The sequence below is a fragment of the Xenopus tropicalis genome, chromosome 10 (assembly GCF_000004195.4).
Source record: "Xenopus tropicalis strain Nigerian chromosome 10, UCB_Xtro_10.0, whole genome shotgun sequence".
In the NCBI taxonomy this organism is placed as follows: Eukaryota; Metazoa; Chordata; class Amphibia; order Anura; family Pipidae; genus Xenopus; species Xenopus tropicalis.
In genome coordinates this window covers 18,347,053-18,364,494 of record NC_030686.2, presented here as the reverse complement: position 1 = coordinate 18,364,494, position 17,442 = coordinate 18,347,053, and the positions used below count along the sequence as shown (strand labels likewise).

The 17,442-nt window shown below is 41.0% G+C and overlaps 1 protein-coding gene across 2 annotated transcripts; it reads left to right on the top strand.

The window, feature by feature from the left end:
* Nucleotides 1–4,764: 4,764 nt before the first annotated feature.
* Nucleotides 4,765–14,641, top strand: lsm12 (LSM12 homolog). 2 transcript variants are annotated; one of them, NM_001037267.1, is given in 6 exon segments: nt 4,847–5,002; nt 7,814–7,947; nt 8,303–8,393; nt 8,396–8,412; nt 12,076–12,202; nt 14,001–14,641. In NM_001037267.1, coding segments are annotated over 4 exon segments (360 nt in total). In that variant the 5' UTR covers nt 4,847–4,881; the 3' UTR covers nt 8,410–8,412; nt 12,076–12,202; nt 14,001–14,641.
* The last annotated feature ends 2,801 nt before the right edge of the window (nt 14,642–17,442 follow it).

Below are 17,442 nucleotides of genomic sequence, written 5' to 3'. Positions count from 1 at the left end.
ACTATAATCTGTAAACCCATTATTGAAAAAGTTCTGAAATATGTCAGCCATTTTCCATAGTTTCCTATATAGCTTAAAGAGGACCTGTCACCCTAAGAAATAATTCAAAATCCTAGCATGTTAGTTGAGCAAAATAAACTTTACTTACACTATATAATTTATTTACATCTTATTTCCATCAGTCTTGGCATTAACTATAACAGCAAGCGGGCAGGTGCCATTTTGTGGATAGATTTTTATAGATTTTTGCATCATCCCCAAATCTTGTTTTTGCACCAGAAAGGGGGACCTGATGCCCAGGTCCATGCAACAGCTATGTATTTATAGACCATGAGGAGAGAGGGGGAATGAGAGGAGTGCAATGACATCTAGGTAGTGCAGACTGCAAAGTGAAAGTAATTGTCTGCTCTGCCTGTATGACCGAGGCATGAAAATATCATGATTGCATTCTGAAAATCACAGAATTTTCTGAACCAAATGTTCATAAACGGCGTGAAAACCTTTCTGGCTTTGAAACCTTCAATATATGATTTTGGAAGCCTTCCATAGGACTCAGTGACACTCTACGAATCCAACCTGGCAAAAAGATAGTCATGATAACAAAGCTTGAATAAATTCCGAAATTTTCGTAGTCTTTGTCAAAAGTACGACTTTTTCGTGGGAGTTAACGAAAACCACGAAAAAGTTGTGGAATTTTAACAAAATTATTGTGGACATTATGAAATATTCTATAAGTTAGAAAAAATATAAATTTTTCTCATAAATACTTAATCGTGGTTTCGTGAATGGGCCCCTAAATCTTGTTAGTGAAGCTAGTCAAAGTCCATGCTGATGATAAAAAAATTCTGTTCTGTTTTTTAAAGCTTTAGGGTTTTTAGTAGCCTTATGGCTTGAAGCTTCACGTTATTGAAAAAGCACTTATCCAGTAAACCCCAGGTCCCAAATATTTCATTGGTAGATGCCATACCCTTTGTTAGAGCTGTATTATTATGATTACTACATTTTTATAAGACACCAACATATCTTACAGCTTTGTACAATAAATAAGTGTATCCATTAAACAGAAAACATACAAAACAGGCAATAACCAATAAAAGAGATTAGAGAACCCTGCCCCAAAGAACTTACAATCTAAATGGTGAAGGGGTTAAAACACAAATGTAAAATTGACAGGCGGACAGCATGTAGAAGAGAATTCCATAGAACAGGGCAGCTTTTGCAGTCTTGAATGCGAGCGTGTGAGTAGATAATGAGAGAGGAGTTGAGGAGCAGGTCAGTAGAAAAGTGTAACAAGGGGATGACTTCATGAGAGATGTAGAGTGGAGCAGAGTTATGGACTGCTTTAAAATTGAGGGTCATTAGTTTGCTTTTTAATTCTGAAAGGTAGTGGAATCCGGTACAGAGACTGGCAGAGTGGCACGGAAGAGGATGAGTGGTTACTGAGGTGTATGAGCCCAGCAGCAGTATTCATTTTGGACTGAAGAGGTGACAGTCTTTGAATAGGAAGGCCAATTAATAGAGATCTATTAATGTGATGATATATAGTGTAGTCGAATATTAGTACCATTTTGCGTGATAAATGCTCATATTGTGCAGGTAAAAGTGACATGATTTAGTGAGTGACTGGATATGAGGAGTAAAGGATGATGCAGAACCGGGCCTGAGCAGATGGGGTGATTATGGAGTTCAAAACTGATAGAGACTTCCTGGAAGTTGTGAATGTTGGATAGGAAAAAAGAACCATTTCTGTAGAGTTGGAACATCCAAGTAGAGATATTAGACAAGCAGGAAAGGACCCAAGTTAAGACCAGGTAATGTGGAACTGTGCCTACATGTTTTTGATCTTCAGTAACACAACTGTGCAGTACCACATCCCTTATTGTTACATTGTTTATTGTTTCCTAGAATTCTATTCACATTTTTACACAGTGTTGCCAATTTGCTTGACTGGCTGCAAGATGAGAATTTTAGTATTATAGTTTTATTATCAGTAGGTTTTTAGCTACATTACTTTGCTACTTGGATAAACTGTTGTTTGCAATTAATTTATATTAAAAAAAAGGTATTGGGTATTACATTTTCTTTCAATATGTAAAAACAGTTTTTTGTTGGTATTCCACTTTAAGGGTATAGTCTCTTGAAGGAAATCCAGACATAAAAAGCTGTATAATAAAAGCCCATTTCAAATTAAACAAGAAACCCAAAATCATTTTTTTATTACCACATTCCTACCCATTATAAAGGCATTTAAAAATCCCAGCTGTCAGTCATATATTGCCTGCCCTGCCTCTATGTGTTAGGCATAGAGGTGGGGTAGACAGTTACTTTCACTTTCAATTCAGAACTTCCTAGATGTTACTGCCCTCCTCACCATGAAATTTTGTTACCAGTGTATGGACATAGGCATCAGGTCCACCCATACTGGCACAAAAACAAGATTTTGGCAGGATGCAATGCCTGCTTTGATAACAGTGCCACAAAATGGTGCCTGCCTGCTTACTGCCATTGTGAATTCCGAGGTTGAAGAAAATAAGATTAAAATAATTTATATAGTGTAAGTATAGTTTATATCGCTTGACAAACACAATAGAAAACAATTTGGAATTATTTCTTAAGGTGATAGGTCCCCTTTAACCAACAGATAGTTTGTACTATGTTAAGTGACCTATTAAATAATCTTGCCAAACTGAAATATATATATATCAGTAAATATTGCCCTTTTGCATCTTTTTTCTTGAGACAACATTTAGAGATTAAATGATCTAACTGTAAGAGGAAGAAGTGTGAAGGCTAAAGACAAAGCTCTGTCCATTAATTGGCTGATGTTGCCTAACATGTATGTTTGCCCTGGTTTGTTTGTGTGCACTGTGAATCCTATGATCCCAGGGGCCCTTAAAGGAACAGTAACACCAAAAAACTGGGGTTTTTGCCAGAAACACTACTATGGTTTATATAAAGAATGCAGCTGTGTAGCCATGGGGGCAGCCATTCAAAGGAGAAAAGGCACAGGCACTTAGCAGATAACAGATAAAACACTATTGTATTCTACAGAGTTTATCTGTTATCTGCTATGTAACCTGTGCCTTTTCTCCTTTTTTCCAGCTTGAATGGCTGCCCCCGGGGCTACACAGCAGCTTATTATATATAAACTATAGTAGTGTTACTGTAGCAAACACACAACTTTTACCAGTGCAGGGCAACAGTGCATTATATATAATTTACTTTAAAACTCTTTCATTTTTTGGTGTTACTGTTCCTTTAAGTCTTAAAATGGCAATTTTCTATTTAGGTTTACCCAGTGGCACATACTACTAAAAAGTATAGTTATGTAAAAATGGTTTATTTAAATGAAACAGGGTTTTACATAGGGGCTGGTTTATGCACTATATTTTATAGAGACCTACAGTACATTGTTCTGGGTATAGTTTTCCTTTAAAGGAGAAGAAAAGGTAAAATCACCAGGGGTTGTCAAATGTCAGGTACCACCCAGTGATTATAATCACTTACCTGGTATGATACCCTGGGCTGTTGCTCCTGTCAGCAGAAAACTGCACGCGTCTCTGAGTGAAGTGATCTTTTTCTTGATTCTTCCTTCTTTGTGTCATGTGTGTGTGTGCAGTTGATAATAAGTCAAACTTTAAGCAAAAAGTCTGCTTTTTGACCCCACTGGGCATGTGTTGACCCAGGGCTATTGAAGAATCAAGAAGAAAAAAGATGATTGCTCTGTGGTGCTCACTCAGAAGTACCAAGTGTCAGTGTAGTTTTCTGCCAACAGGAGCACTGGCCTGGGTATCAGGTGATTAAAATCACTGGGTGGGGGTACCTGACATTTCCTTCTCCTTTGAATTACTATTATATGCCCAACGTAAATTCTGGACTCCTTGTATTCACTATGGTCTTTACACAGACAGGGCAATGATGTATAGGTGGCATTTTATTCATTTCATGGTTTACTTTTGTGAAATTTATATCTGAACAGCAGTCTGTGGTGTTATCTTAGCATGATACAGTGGGCCTGGGCTGCATGGTCTGCTTTCTCCAATGTGGCATTTTATTCTCTGCTCACCAATGGCTCCCAAGTAGGAGTGGGGATTTACAGTATATGCAGGGCAGGGAGATGGAGGTGGGAAGGGGGCACCGGGCCCAATTTGTTCCCAATGTTATTCATTTTTACTACAAAGTTTGTACAAATTTGGTACAGTTTTACCAATGATAAAGAGATAGTGACAATTAAAGAGAAAAAAAAAACAGTTGAAATGCCATCCTGAATTTCAGCAGTATAGTAATACATTTCCTGGCCAGGCTTACCGATACCGATGTTATTCATTTTTACTATAAAGCTTGTACATATTGGTACAGTCTTTGCAAAGAGAGAGAAATGATTACAATGTCTTTCTTTAAAGCACTGGAATTTCAGCAGTACAGTGGCCTAGCCAGGGTTTTAGTGGAAAGCAGGCTGCACCTTAACTATCAGCAACTCAAACTGTATATATGTGTCTCAGAGAATTCAAACAGTACTGCTTTTAATTGCAGTTAAGTTTATAAACATTTTACTGCGTTATCAAGCGATTCAATCGCTTTGACAAGGTAACGTTTTTCCAATTACGGCGAAGGTCAACGTTTATGAATTTTATTAGCGTATCAATTCCCCTTTCAAGATGGAGGCAACAACCTACTCCTTTGTGGGCGTGGTAATGCCAAATCCTCTATTAACATGAAGACGCCCCACCAAAGATGGACGGAAATAGCGTGCTCTTTGGTAGGCGTGGTAACGCCGCGTCTCCTAGGCGATTTCCCAGCAGGCCAGAGTTTGACGCTGGCTTTTTAAGAATACGTGCTGAGGTCGTGTTGCTGTAGCACGTTACGCAGGCCGGCTGGAAGATGGCGGGTCCGGGGGAATACTTCGCCATTGGCGCCTATGTTTCATGCCGGACCTGCCAAGAGACGAGACTGCAGGGCGAGGTGGTTGCCTTTGACTACCCAAGCAAAATGCTGGCGCTCAGTATCCTTTATAGCGAGAAAGCGACGGATAATGTATAGGGAGCTAATCGGTGGGGGATGGGTACGAAGTGGGGGGAAGGGAGGGGCTGCCGAGAAAATGGAGTGAGGGAGCGGAAGGTTATGAAGGGGGAAAGGTGAGTGGGCTAGGAGAGACTGACAGGTGCTGGCTATTACATCGTATAATACGTATGGCAGTCCGCTGGCCCGATGGGAGAAGGGGAAGCGAGCGGTGGGGTTTGAATGGAGGAGGCGAGAGTGGGCTGTTTATGGGGACTCGGCATGTTTCTCTGGGAGGCGGAAGTAAGGCTGTCGGGGTGGCCTTGAAGGGTATAAGGGATGCTGGGGTGGGGGTTCTTATCAGGTGTTTGTGAGGGGATTGGGTGGGATGGGTGCTAGGTGTGGGCAGGGGATTTCAGTTTGTATGGAGAGTTGCCTGTGGGTGAGTAGGTATCACTGTGTCTGGGTGTAGGTGGTGTTTGTGGGTGGTGCTGTGTGACTGGGGGGCTTACTTGGCTGGCCGTTTCTTGTTTACTGGGTAGCAGTTGTTCTGGGGGGGTGTTTGGGGTATCGTGCTTTCAAAACGTGGTTTGAGGTGAGTCAGGGTGGGCAGTTCATGAGCTAGCATGTATGAGGTTGTGAGTAATATACGGTACACTGCAATGGCAGTCTAGCTAGTTACTATAGGGGGTTCACTGCTGCTCCAGTTGGCATTGATTGGAACATGCTGTTGTTGCATGTTCTAGGGGGATAGGTGATATGTTGGGGTTGGTCAGTTTGACAGCCTGATGTGCGAGTTGGGGTCAGATGTGACCAGAATTTAAACCCAGTCTCTGAACTGCTTCTGTGGTGAAAGCACACAAGAGGGGATTGGCATGGAGAAAATGATCAGTGCAGCATCTTTGCCCCATAAGCAGAATATTTAGAATTGCTTCCAGCATGAAAATACTACCAGGATACTTTGCTGGGTCCTGAAAGATCCTATGCCGGACACACTAACTTGTAGGCCAAGGTCCAATGGATGAGAATGCAGATCTTAACAGGTTCTTGATAGTTTTTGGGATGTATAAGGGTGAAGACACACTGAACTACTTAATAGCAGTTACTTGTCATGGCTACAAAACTCCAGAAAACAACCTGCCATAGACAATACTGAGAATTGCCTGTGCTAAAACACACACAGATAATTATCAGTAAACAATCAGCATTGTCTGTTAGTAGCCACGACAAGTAGCTGCTACTAGTATTTTCACCCTAAGGGCTGTGACAGTCGCCGCACGACAAATCTCCCCGAAATGCCATCCCATCGCCGGTGGGATGGCATACGTGACACGGTGATTTGCCAAAGTTGCCTTGAGAGGAAACTTCGGCGATTTCGGTGTTGCGTATGCCATCCCACCAGAAATTTACATTCTAGCCGGTGGGATGGCATTTTGGGGAGATTAGTCGCCTGCAACAAATCTCCCCGAAATGCCATCCCACTGGGAGTAGATGTATAATTCCGGGGGGGTGGCATACGCGGCACCTTGAGAGGAAACTTCCGTGATTTTGGGGAAATCGCAGCGCCACGTGTGCCATCCCGCTGGCGATTTACATTTTCGCCCGGTAGGATGGCATTTCGAGGGAGATCAGTCGTGCGGCACAACTAATCTTCCCGTGTGCCACAGTTCTAAAGGTCTCCCATACACAGGCCGATTATAGCTGCCGATAACGGTCCCTTGGACCGATTCGACAGCTTATCGGCCCGTGTAGGGGCAGAACTGAGGGGCCTGGCCGACCGATATCTGGCCTGAAATTGGCCAGATATCGATCTGCCAGGTAAGAAAATCCAGTCGGATCGGGGACTGGGTCGGCTTGTTGATGCGGTCCCCAAACCCACTGCCCCATTGCCGCATGTAGAATTCGATTGTTTGGCCCCAGGGCCAAACGATCGAATTTGCCTACATGCCTCCCCGATATCGCCCACCCGTAGGTGGGGATATCGGGTGAAGATCCGCTCGCTTGGCGACATCGCCAAGCGAGCGGATCTGCCCGTGTATGGCCAGCTTTAGGCTTCTCCAAATCTAAACTGTTTAACCCAAGGGATGCTGGTATGACTAGGGGATATGTAAATGACTGTGAGTATGAAAGGTGAGCTGTTTAGGAGTGAAATCAGGTGATTGTGCTGACTAGAGGTGGATTTATTGTTCCCTAAAGGTGGCCATACACGCACCGATATTATCGTACGAAACCTCGTTTCGTACGATAATCGGTGTGTGTATGGCATGTCGGCGAGTCGACCGATATCGCAGGAAGCTGCCGATATCGGACGACTCGCCGATCGGACAAGTTTGAAAATTTTGATCGGGCGCCATAGAAGGCGCCTGACCAAAATTCTCCCTTCAGAGCTGAATCGGCAGAAGGAGGTAGAAATCCTATTGTTTCTACCTCCTTACCTGCCGATTCAGCCCTGAATGGTGTGTGGCGGATCTTACGATGTTTCGTGCGACCGATGGTCGTACGAAACATCGTCGGATCGCCACGTGTATGGCCACCTTTAGTCTCCTGATAAATAGCTGATTTTGCTATGATGTTTCACCCCTAAACAGCTCACCATTCATGCATTTGAACCAAATAGATTACTCCGTTTATAATTGTTAGCTGATTAGGAACACAGACCGAGATAGCAGACCTGTAGAAGACATAATTTCTTTTTTTACCCGTGAGCCGATCAACTGACTGGGTAGCTTTGTTTTGTTTTTTTGTTTTTTTAAATGAGCTGTGTGCTTAAGTGCTGCCCTTTCTGTGCTCTTTTCCTTAACCTCCTTTTCTGCAGAGTGCCCCTCCTCCAGTGGGAAGCCCAACCATGCTGATATCCTTCTCCTGAATTTGGACTATGTGTCTGACGTAGAGGTGATAAACGAAAGAACACAGACCCCACCGCCCTTAGCCTCTCTCAATATCACCAAGGTAGGAACCTATTTGCAATTTAATATATTGTCATTTTCCAAACTTCTGATTTGAATGTTGCGGTTTGTTTTGTGTTTGCTACACTGGTGGTCACCTTACATTTAGTCAGTATTTAATAATATTCTTTATATAGCACTTTATCACATTTACAACTATGGTCAATTTTATCTGGTGCCAGCTAACCTGCCTGTATGTTTTCAGTGTGTGGGAGTGTACCTGAGTACCAGGACACCATGAAAGCAAGGGGGTTATATACAAACTCCTTGCAGATAGTTTCCCAGCTTTATTTCAGCCTATTGACCCCAGCTTTTGTACTGAGTAAAACTAAGTAAATCTTTTGCTGTTATGTCTGCAGCTTGCCAGCAGAGCTCGCTTAGAGAAGGAAGAGAAGTTGAGCCAGGCCTACGCTATCAGTGCTGGAGTGTCACTGGATGGACAGCAACTTTTTCAGACCATTCATAAGACGTGAGTCTTCACCACTAACCATCTTTGTCAGATACCATGAGCAGATGCAGAGGTGCACTCGCAGGAGCAGAATCAAATTTACATTCTGTATAAGCATCTGTTGTACTTCATTTAAGATTGTAGTTGCACATTCCTCCTCATAGTTTTACGGCTGTCTGTTGTCTGGCAAAAGTGATCAGACAGGAAGCTCTAGGATATTTTTGAAGACATTTTCTTGAGTGAGTCCCTTATTTGTCCAAGTTTAAATACACACTGACCTGATAGGGAACTGAAGCCTGTATTTGCTTGTGTGACTGCAGGGCTCTGATTGGCTACTTCCTTCCTACTGTGCTATTGGCAGGGATCATTAGGACATGCCCACCCCTTGTTTGAATTGGAGAGACACCTGATAGGGTCTATAGCAGTGTTCCCCAACCAGTGGCTCGGGGGCAACATGTTGCTCACCAACCCCTTGGATGTTGGCTCTCCGTTCCCCCAAACCTGGTAGTTATTTTTGAATTCCTGACTTACTAGATATACCATGACCTGCATGAATGAAAATCTTCATAGTCGACTTAGATACAAGTTTTGGTTGAATAAAAATAAGATTTACTCCCAAATAAAGTCTCCTGTAATCTGATAGTGTCCCTTCCATGAACTTTTATGGTGCTTGTGTTGCTCTCCAAGTCTTTATACGTTTTAGAGCAATCTTTATAAGTTTTAGAGCAATATAAAACCAGCACCATATATTATTCATAATTGCCTTCAAGATTAATGTTTATTTCTATTTGTCCAATATGTCTCCTTTAATGTGCACAAAACAGCCCCTGCATGTGTACAACAGGAAATCTGTTCTTGCTTTTGGGACAGGCACTATATAGCAGGGCTGTGGAGTCGGAGGTAATTTTGGGTACCTGGAGTCGGCAAAAAATGAACCGACTCCTACTAAATTTAAATGGGAATAAAAAAAATAAAGCAAGTTTAAATGTCCCAATTCACAAACAGTCATAATTAATTACTTGGGCAATACAGTAGAGTGTTGGCTTCCTAGCCAGTAGTTCTGTGGTTAAATGACATGTATGTCTCCTTCCTTTCCTTCAATGAATGTATAAAATACATTAGCATATTAAAAACAGAGGAGTCGGAAGTATCAGAAACTGAGGAGTCGGAGAATTTATCTACCGACTCCACAGCCCTGCTATATAGCATTGAAAGTGGTTAAATTATAAAGCAGCTCTGTGACAGCAGTGAGTTGGTAACCCTAAGCATTATGATGCATTAGGTGCTCATTAATTACATGTAACATCAACTAATTCATGTTTGCTAGAGATTAAAAGGTGAAAATTTTAGGACAATACGAAAGTGACAAAAACAAGACATCTAGGTTGCCAGTGCCTGCCGGAACTGGGTTCTGATTTCCACTCTCTAATGTTAAAGGAGCTTCAGTAAGCTGTTCTCCACTTGTAGCTGATGGGGGTGGTGGTGTTGACAATAAGATCCTTATGTATATCAAGGCTGTCCATCTTGGGCTGCTTCAGAAGATTTGACTATCCAAGGTGTTTTGAGCCCCAGCCGGCCTATGTATGAAATGGCCTTTTTTTTTTTTTAAATGATTTAATATATATATCACCTTGGTACCACTACATAGAAACCTTCTGAATGCTCTGCAATAGTCAGAGAAAGGAGAATTGATCACTGATTTGAAGTATTTCAGTAAGGACCTGCTTTCATTGTGTTCAGCCATGTTTCTAAAAAGGAAAAGTAGCTCAAAATGTAACTTCGTATTTGGCTCCTCTAAATACTGTTAAGATATGTAACTTTAAAAAAAATTGCAATGTTATAAGTGGTTTTTGAATAAAATACATTACCACTAATTTATAGGGCAAAAGAAAAGACAAGTTAATTTGCTGCATTCTTTAGAGTTTTCAGAGTCCGTCTAATGAGTGATTTATGGGTTTTACTGCAATGGTGGGAGAGAGCTGCTGCCTGAACTTATACTATTGAAATTTTGCTATGCTGTATTTGCTAATAAAAGTATTGAGAGGGTATTTGAATTTTAAAAAATGTTACAATTCCTTTAAAGGGCAGTTCCTTATTCAACATTAACTCAATTTATAGGGCGTGAGCTTAAAGGGGTTGTTCACCTATGAGCTAAGTTTTAGTGTGATGTAATATCCTGAGACAATTTCCTCTTGGGTCATTTTTTATTTGCAGTTTTTTAATTATTTCAATTAGGGATGCACAGAATGCACTTTTGTAAGGATTTGGCCATTTACCGAATCCTAATTAGGTTTTGGAAGGGTTAAAAATGGAAACAATTTTCAACTTCCGTGTAAACGTGGCCAAGTCATATGATTTTTAGGATTCGGATTTGGTTCAGCCAGAGGCATGGATTCGGCCGAATCCCGAACTGAATCCTGGATTTGGTGAATCCCTAACTTCAATTTTTGTTCGGCAACTCTCCAGTTTGAAGTTTCAGTAGCTGTCTGGTTGCTAGGGTTCAAATTACCTTAGCATCCAGGGAGTGGTTTGAATGAGAAACTGGTATATAAAAAGAATAAGAAGTAACAATAACAGTAAAACTATAGCCTCACAAAGCAATAGTTTTTTGGCTGCGGAGGTCAGTGACCAATTTTAGAAGGAGACAATTCAAAATCTATAACAAATAAATAATGAAGACCAATTACAGTTGCTCAGAATCGGCCATTTTACAACATAACAAAAGTTAATTTAAAAGTGAACCACCCCTTTAAAGGGCACCTAGTACAGGTATAGGACCGATTATCCAGAATGCTCGGGACCAAGGGTATTCCGAAAAAAGGGGTCTTTCTATAATTTGGATCTCTATACCTTAAGTCTACAAAAAATCAATAAAACATTAATCAAACCCCATAAGATTGTTTTGCATCCAATAAGGATTAATTATATCTTAGTTGGGATCAAGTACAGGTACTGTTTTATTATTACAGAGAAAAGGGAATCATTTAACCATTAAATAAACCCAATAGGGCTGTTCTGCCCCCAATAAGGGGTAATTATATCTTAGTTGGGATCAAGTACAGGTACTGTTTTATTATTACAGAGAAAAGGGAATCATTTAACCATTAAATAAACCCAATAGGGCTGTTCTGCCCCCAATAAGGGGTAATTATATCTTAGTTGGGATCAAGTACAGGTACTGTTTTATTATTACAGAGAAAAGGGAATCATTTAACCATTAAATAAACCCAATAGGACTGTTCTGCCCCCAATAAGGGGTAATTATATCTTAGTTGGGATCAAGTACAGGTACTGTTCTATTATTACAGAGAAAAAGGAAATCCTGTTTTAAAATTCTGAATTATTTGATTAAAATTGAATCTATGGGAGTTGTGCTTTCAGTAATTCGGAGCTTTCTGGATAACTGATTTCCGGATAAGGGATCCCATACCTGTATAGGAAAATTACTTCCCCCACAGGAGGTTTAGGCAAATAGAAATCGTAACTCTGGGAAACAAATTTTTAGTGATAGGTGTCCTTTAAAATCATTTTTGAAAATGTTTAATTTTTTCTGTACTAAACACTGTTAAAACCAGTTTCACTTTTTCTGTTACAAACCAACCACTTCATGGTAACCTCTGTGACTCTGTATTTGTTTCTGTGTATTTACGTCTAAATTTTTTTTTTTTTTTTTTTTTAAATTAGGATAAAAGACTGTAAATGGCAGGAGAAGAATATAGTAGTTATGGAAGAAGTTGTAATTTCTCCCCCCTACCAGGTTGAAAATTGTAAAGGAAAGGAGGGCCGTGCCCTGTGCCACGTCTGCAAAATAGTAAGTATAGAGCTCATTCTACGGACAGAGGGGGGAGACTTTGCAAGTCTTTGCTATTGTATCAGGAAAGTTTTAGCTCTTTTTGTTTGCTTATCTTCTACCTCTTCACAAAAAGGTTACATCTCTGCCTTGTTCTTTACTCTTCCTGTTCTGTATTAAAGGAACACTGTCATGGGATTTCACATTTCCCTTATGAATATTAAATGAGGCTATGGACTTAAAGAAATATGAATTCTTTAAGTCCATAGTCCATCAGTTGGCCAACAAAAGGAATATTTTCAGTTTAGATACTGTATATTCAAAAAATCACTTTACCTTGATAAATGAAGGCTTCCATATTAGCACTGCCTGGAAAGTGCCAGTGTCTCATTGGAAGGTGTTTCCCTACTCATTGCAATGATAAGCAACCACCTACAACCGGAACCGAAAAAGCTCTTGAGCAGGTGGTCTTTATTTTGTTTTTATAAAGGAAGCCCTCTCCATGAGGTTAAAGTTAGCCATTCCTAGCCTCCTCAGGATCTTTCCATATCTAGGTGCAGTGTTAACGGCACAGTGACATTTCTTTATCCAATCTACAGGCAGAATATCGTTTTGTCGCTGTACATTCTACATTTGTCTTTGAGTCACATAAGCTGCCCTTCCCCCATTTTGTGTTTCCTCTAAATTACAGTTGTTCTTTTCCTTAATTCTAACATTCCTCAGCCCCCATTGTTGATACTTTGGGAATGGAGGATGAGAATTTTTGCACTCTTTAAACACTTAGGATTTTGCCAAATCCTGGATTCTGTGTATCCCTAGCTTGGATAACACCACTGAGTTCTTAAAGGAGAAGGAAAGGATGATAAAGTGTTAATCTCAAGCTACAGACATACCTTCAGTTCTCTCAATATTGCCCTTCTCTCCCCATATTTCACCTGTTCAGACGCTTCTGCACCAAGACCCTGTACAGTTTGTAAGACTAATGAGGAGGCGTCCTGCTGTATGGCTCAGATCACACAATCCTAAGGGAGAGGGAGGGAGTTCTTGGCATTCTTATGGTAGGGGGGAGCAGGATAGAGCTGCACAGACTCTGGCACAGGAAAAAAAGGAGACAATAAATCCTGTGTTTCTTTTGATAGAGGACTCTAAGTGCTTATGACTGTATTTACATAGACCTTTCTGATAAAGCTTGCTAGTTTTTACCTTTCCTTCTCCTTTATATAGAGCCTGAGGTAGCAAGTTAGTATTGTGTATAAATGTTACCTTTTAAGGGTTTGAGGGTCATGACTGCCCTTGGAATGTGGCAAGCCCCTTCCTCTGTAAGAATAAGCCTAGGGAAGTTTATTCCACTTAGGACAAAAGTCAGTGTATTAATCCCTCTCCACCTTCACTTTTCAGTACTGGTAATTATGGTGCTAATGATAGACGAGAACTAAACATTGATACTTGGTCGCGTGCCATAAACACCATATTTCCTGGTTACTGTACTGGCAAGTAATTAGATACTATTTGGCAATTTAGACTTTTTCTTCTGTAAGAAATGTGCCTTGTTTGTTGCCCTAAACCTTTCTGTAGTTATATTGAATCCATGGGGTACGAAAAGGGCAAAATTTAAAATAAAAATCCATGATTAAGTGCAGATGTGGCCTCAATAACTCCATCATTCTGACTAGCTATAACTTAAGGGTTAAACCACATTGGGCATGCCCTGTTAATTCTTGGACTGTACTATCTGTCAAAATAGCATCAGTATGTTGGGTGGCGAAGGAAGAAAATTTTCAGTTCTGACAATTTCCGTCATCATTTGCTTTCCTTTCAGGTTGAGAAACACTTTATAGATATGGAAAATCAAAAGGGGGTGCAGAGAAATCCAGCCCAACAGTCACAGAAAGAGACCAGCACGTCATCCTGAGCCTTCGAATCATGTTGGCCTCGCCTTCCCCATGCTGCCTGCTCTTCTTTCCACCAGTAGTGTGGTTGTCCAAAGGAGAGCTATAGGGGGTGGACCACATGGGGGTGGGTGAGCGGGGATTTGGGTGGGATTGGGTAGCTTTTATTTCTGGACTAGTCACTCAACCCTTTACTTTTTTAAAAGCCATTATTCTCAGTCTTGGCTTCAGGAAGGGGTTGAGGACATACTATGTTCTATGGAAGACCCCAAGGGCTTCATTCAGTCATCCAGAATATTTTTTTCTTTAGCCATTTGGGCTCTAATTCAGAGGTTTTTTTTCCCCAACATTGCATTTCTTCCACAGCAGATTTTCCCCTCCCCTTTATTTGTGTAAAGATTTTTTTTTTCTGTCTGTTGCTGGGGGAAAGTGCAACCATACTCAGCCAGAGGGGAATGGCAATGCAAGGCATGTCCCTCGCTGGCTGTGCAGCGGTTATAAAACTGCCTGTACAAAGAAGGAACAAAAAATACAAAAGCAAAAAAACTAAAAATAAAACCAAAAGAAAGTATGTCCTTTTGTGCTGTTTTGTGGCTGCTTCAGAATGTATACATTTTGGGAGGGAGGGAACAAACTAATTGCGTGTAAGAGCGGCAAAATGGTTCTTGGGCTCTGCACACCCCAGCCTCCTGTGCAGACCTACACGTTATTTGAAATTTCACATCTATTTTAATCAAGCACCCAAAAAAATGCTAGATTTGCACTTTCTTGACTTCCTACCACCCCCAGGAGAGAAAAAGGTGTATCCCCAAGCTTGGATGGTTATGACAGTATATGCCAATAATCCCTTTTGGTGTGGTGGCGCTGTCATGCCTGCAGGGCAAATCATAGGGGATGCATCTGGTAATAGGCAAGTTGCGTGTGCTAATGGCCGCTCACTATCCGAACTGGAAGCAAAGTATTTTATTGAAGAATGTGAAATAACGTTTCGGCTGTAGCGCCAGCCTTTCTCCAAGTGTTTTGAGAAAGGCTAACGCTAGAGGTGAAACGTTAATTTTCTTCAATAAAATACCTACCTAGCACCTACATTCATCCAACTTTTTTTAAAGACTGCACACAGGCAGATTATTTCCCTAATGACGTGAGTGTCTTTGCGGAAAGGTAAAAGGCAAATGTTGGTGCTCTGAGCTTATAGAGCAGAAAGGCAAGGGTGGTCACTCAACAAACTTGTTATTCAGAATGCCCCAGGCAGTGACATCTGCAAAAAACCTGACAAGTCATGCTGACTGACTGATTCTGCTGTATAATAAAGGGGGAAAGCATGTGAGCTAACATAATGCAAGGATGGAAAGTAAATAGGCCCACACTGATCTCAGGCAGGGGGTTATTTTAGGGAAGATAGTCAGTAGTACAGGGTAGTGGCTTGGTGCAGAGTTAAAGGGGGTGGTTCACCTTTAAGCTAACTTTTAGTATGTTCTAGAATGGCTAATTGTGAGCAACTTTTCAATCGGTCTGTGCTGCCTTCTGATTCTTTCCAACTTTCAAATGAGGGTCACTGACCCCTGCAGCCAAAACAAACTTGCTCTATGAGGCTACGATTTTACTGTTACTTATTATTATTTTTCGATTCTGGGCGTCTTTTATAAATACATCAGTCTTGTTCATACCACTCCATTGTTCTAAATTGAACCCTTACAACCAGATAACTTGAAATTCCAAAATGGAGTGTTCCGGAACAAAAAGTGACATAATTAAAAAACACACACACAAAAAAACCCCAAATAATTAAAAATAAGGACCAGCTGCAGATTGTCTCAGAATATCACTCTCTAAATCATGCCAAAATTAACTCAAAAGGTGAACAACCCCAGTATTGGGGCTTTAATGAGGGTAACTACAAACCTGCTGTACCCCTGCTTGCTGAACGCTAAGGGAAAGGAGGCTGAGTGAAGACCAAGCTGGAGCATAATCCTCATTATCCACTGCAAACGTGAGCAATATCTTTTCCTTGAAACAAAATGACTGCAAATCAACACGAAAGCTGCAGGCACTTTAGGATGTGTGTGTGCTTTGAATGCGTTATGATGATAGATCCCTAGGCCAATCCATTTTGCCTGCAAGGAACACTGAGTTGAGATATATTACGCCACTTGCTATATTAGCGCACGATTTAATGCACGTAACCATTATGTTCGTAAAACTACTGTTCTGAAAATGACCATTTCCCTGAAAACTGGAGGCTGCATCACTCTAGGGCCAAGACAGACTTGAAAAAATCCCACTGCAAACTCCATGTTGTGTTGCCAAAAGCTCACGAACCACAATTTTCACAAGTACCGCTACACAAGTAGGTGTTAATCTTCGGACAGACTAATGCGATATTTAGTGCGTTTAAAGCTTCATTTGTGATTGTGAATCATGCGTTAGTATTATTTCTATTCGTGAATTAATGCATTGCAGTAGCGCGTGATTTAACGCATACGAAATTACTTTGACGAATCGGTTGTTATTTATTGCGTCAATTTTAACGCAAAAAACCATGCGATAACGCGTATCGACCTTTAGTGAATCGGATCCTATGTGTACTACAAAGAAAACCACCTGTAGGCTGCCAGTCCATATAGGGGTTACCAAACAGCCCATTATAGCCCTTTCTTGGCACCTCAGGAAAGTAACGTTCCGTGCACGAGAGCATTTTGGCCAGTAGAGGTCCCTCCCTTGCTCTATTAAAATGAATCCAGCAGGAACTCTTTCAGAAGCAGCTTTCATGTTGTTGGTGCTAAGGAAGATTACTGTGAGCACTCAAGTCTCTGCGAAACCTCGTTTAGTGCGATATTCGGTGCGTGTATGGCCATAGAAGGCGCCTGAGCAAAATCTGCCTTCAGGGCTGAATCGGCAGAAGGAGGTAGAAATCCGATTGTTTCTGCCTCCTTATCTGCCGTTTCAGCCCTGAACGTTAGTGGCAGATTGGAACGATCTTTCGTAAGATCGCAAATCGCCATGTGTGTGGCCACCTTTAGATACTGTCGCCCCAGGAGCACTGAAACCATTTTATTATTTGAACAACCTGCTCCATATGCTGATTTGCTGTGTTAACTACACCAGGATGAGTATTATGATAATGGTGGCATTTATATTTATCCTCATTACCTTGTTTTTAAAGGAACAGTAACACCAAAAAATTCAAGTGTATAAAAGAAATTCCAATATAATGTACTGCTGCCCTGCACTGGTACAACTGGTGTGTTTGCCTCAGAAACACTACTATGGTTTATATAAAGAATGCAGCTATGTAGCCATGGGGGCAGCCATTCAAAGGAGAAAAGGCACAGGCACTTAGCAGATAACAGATAAAACACTATTGTATTATAC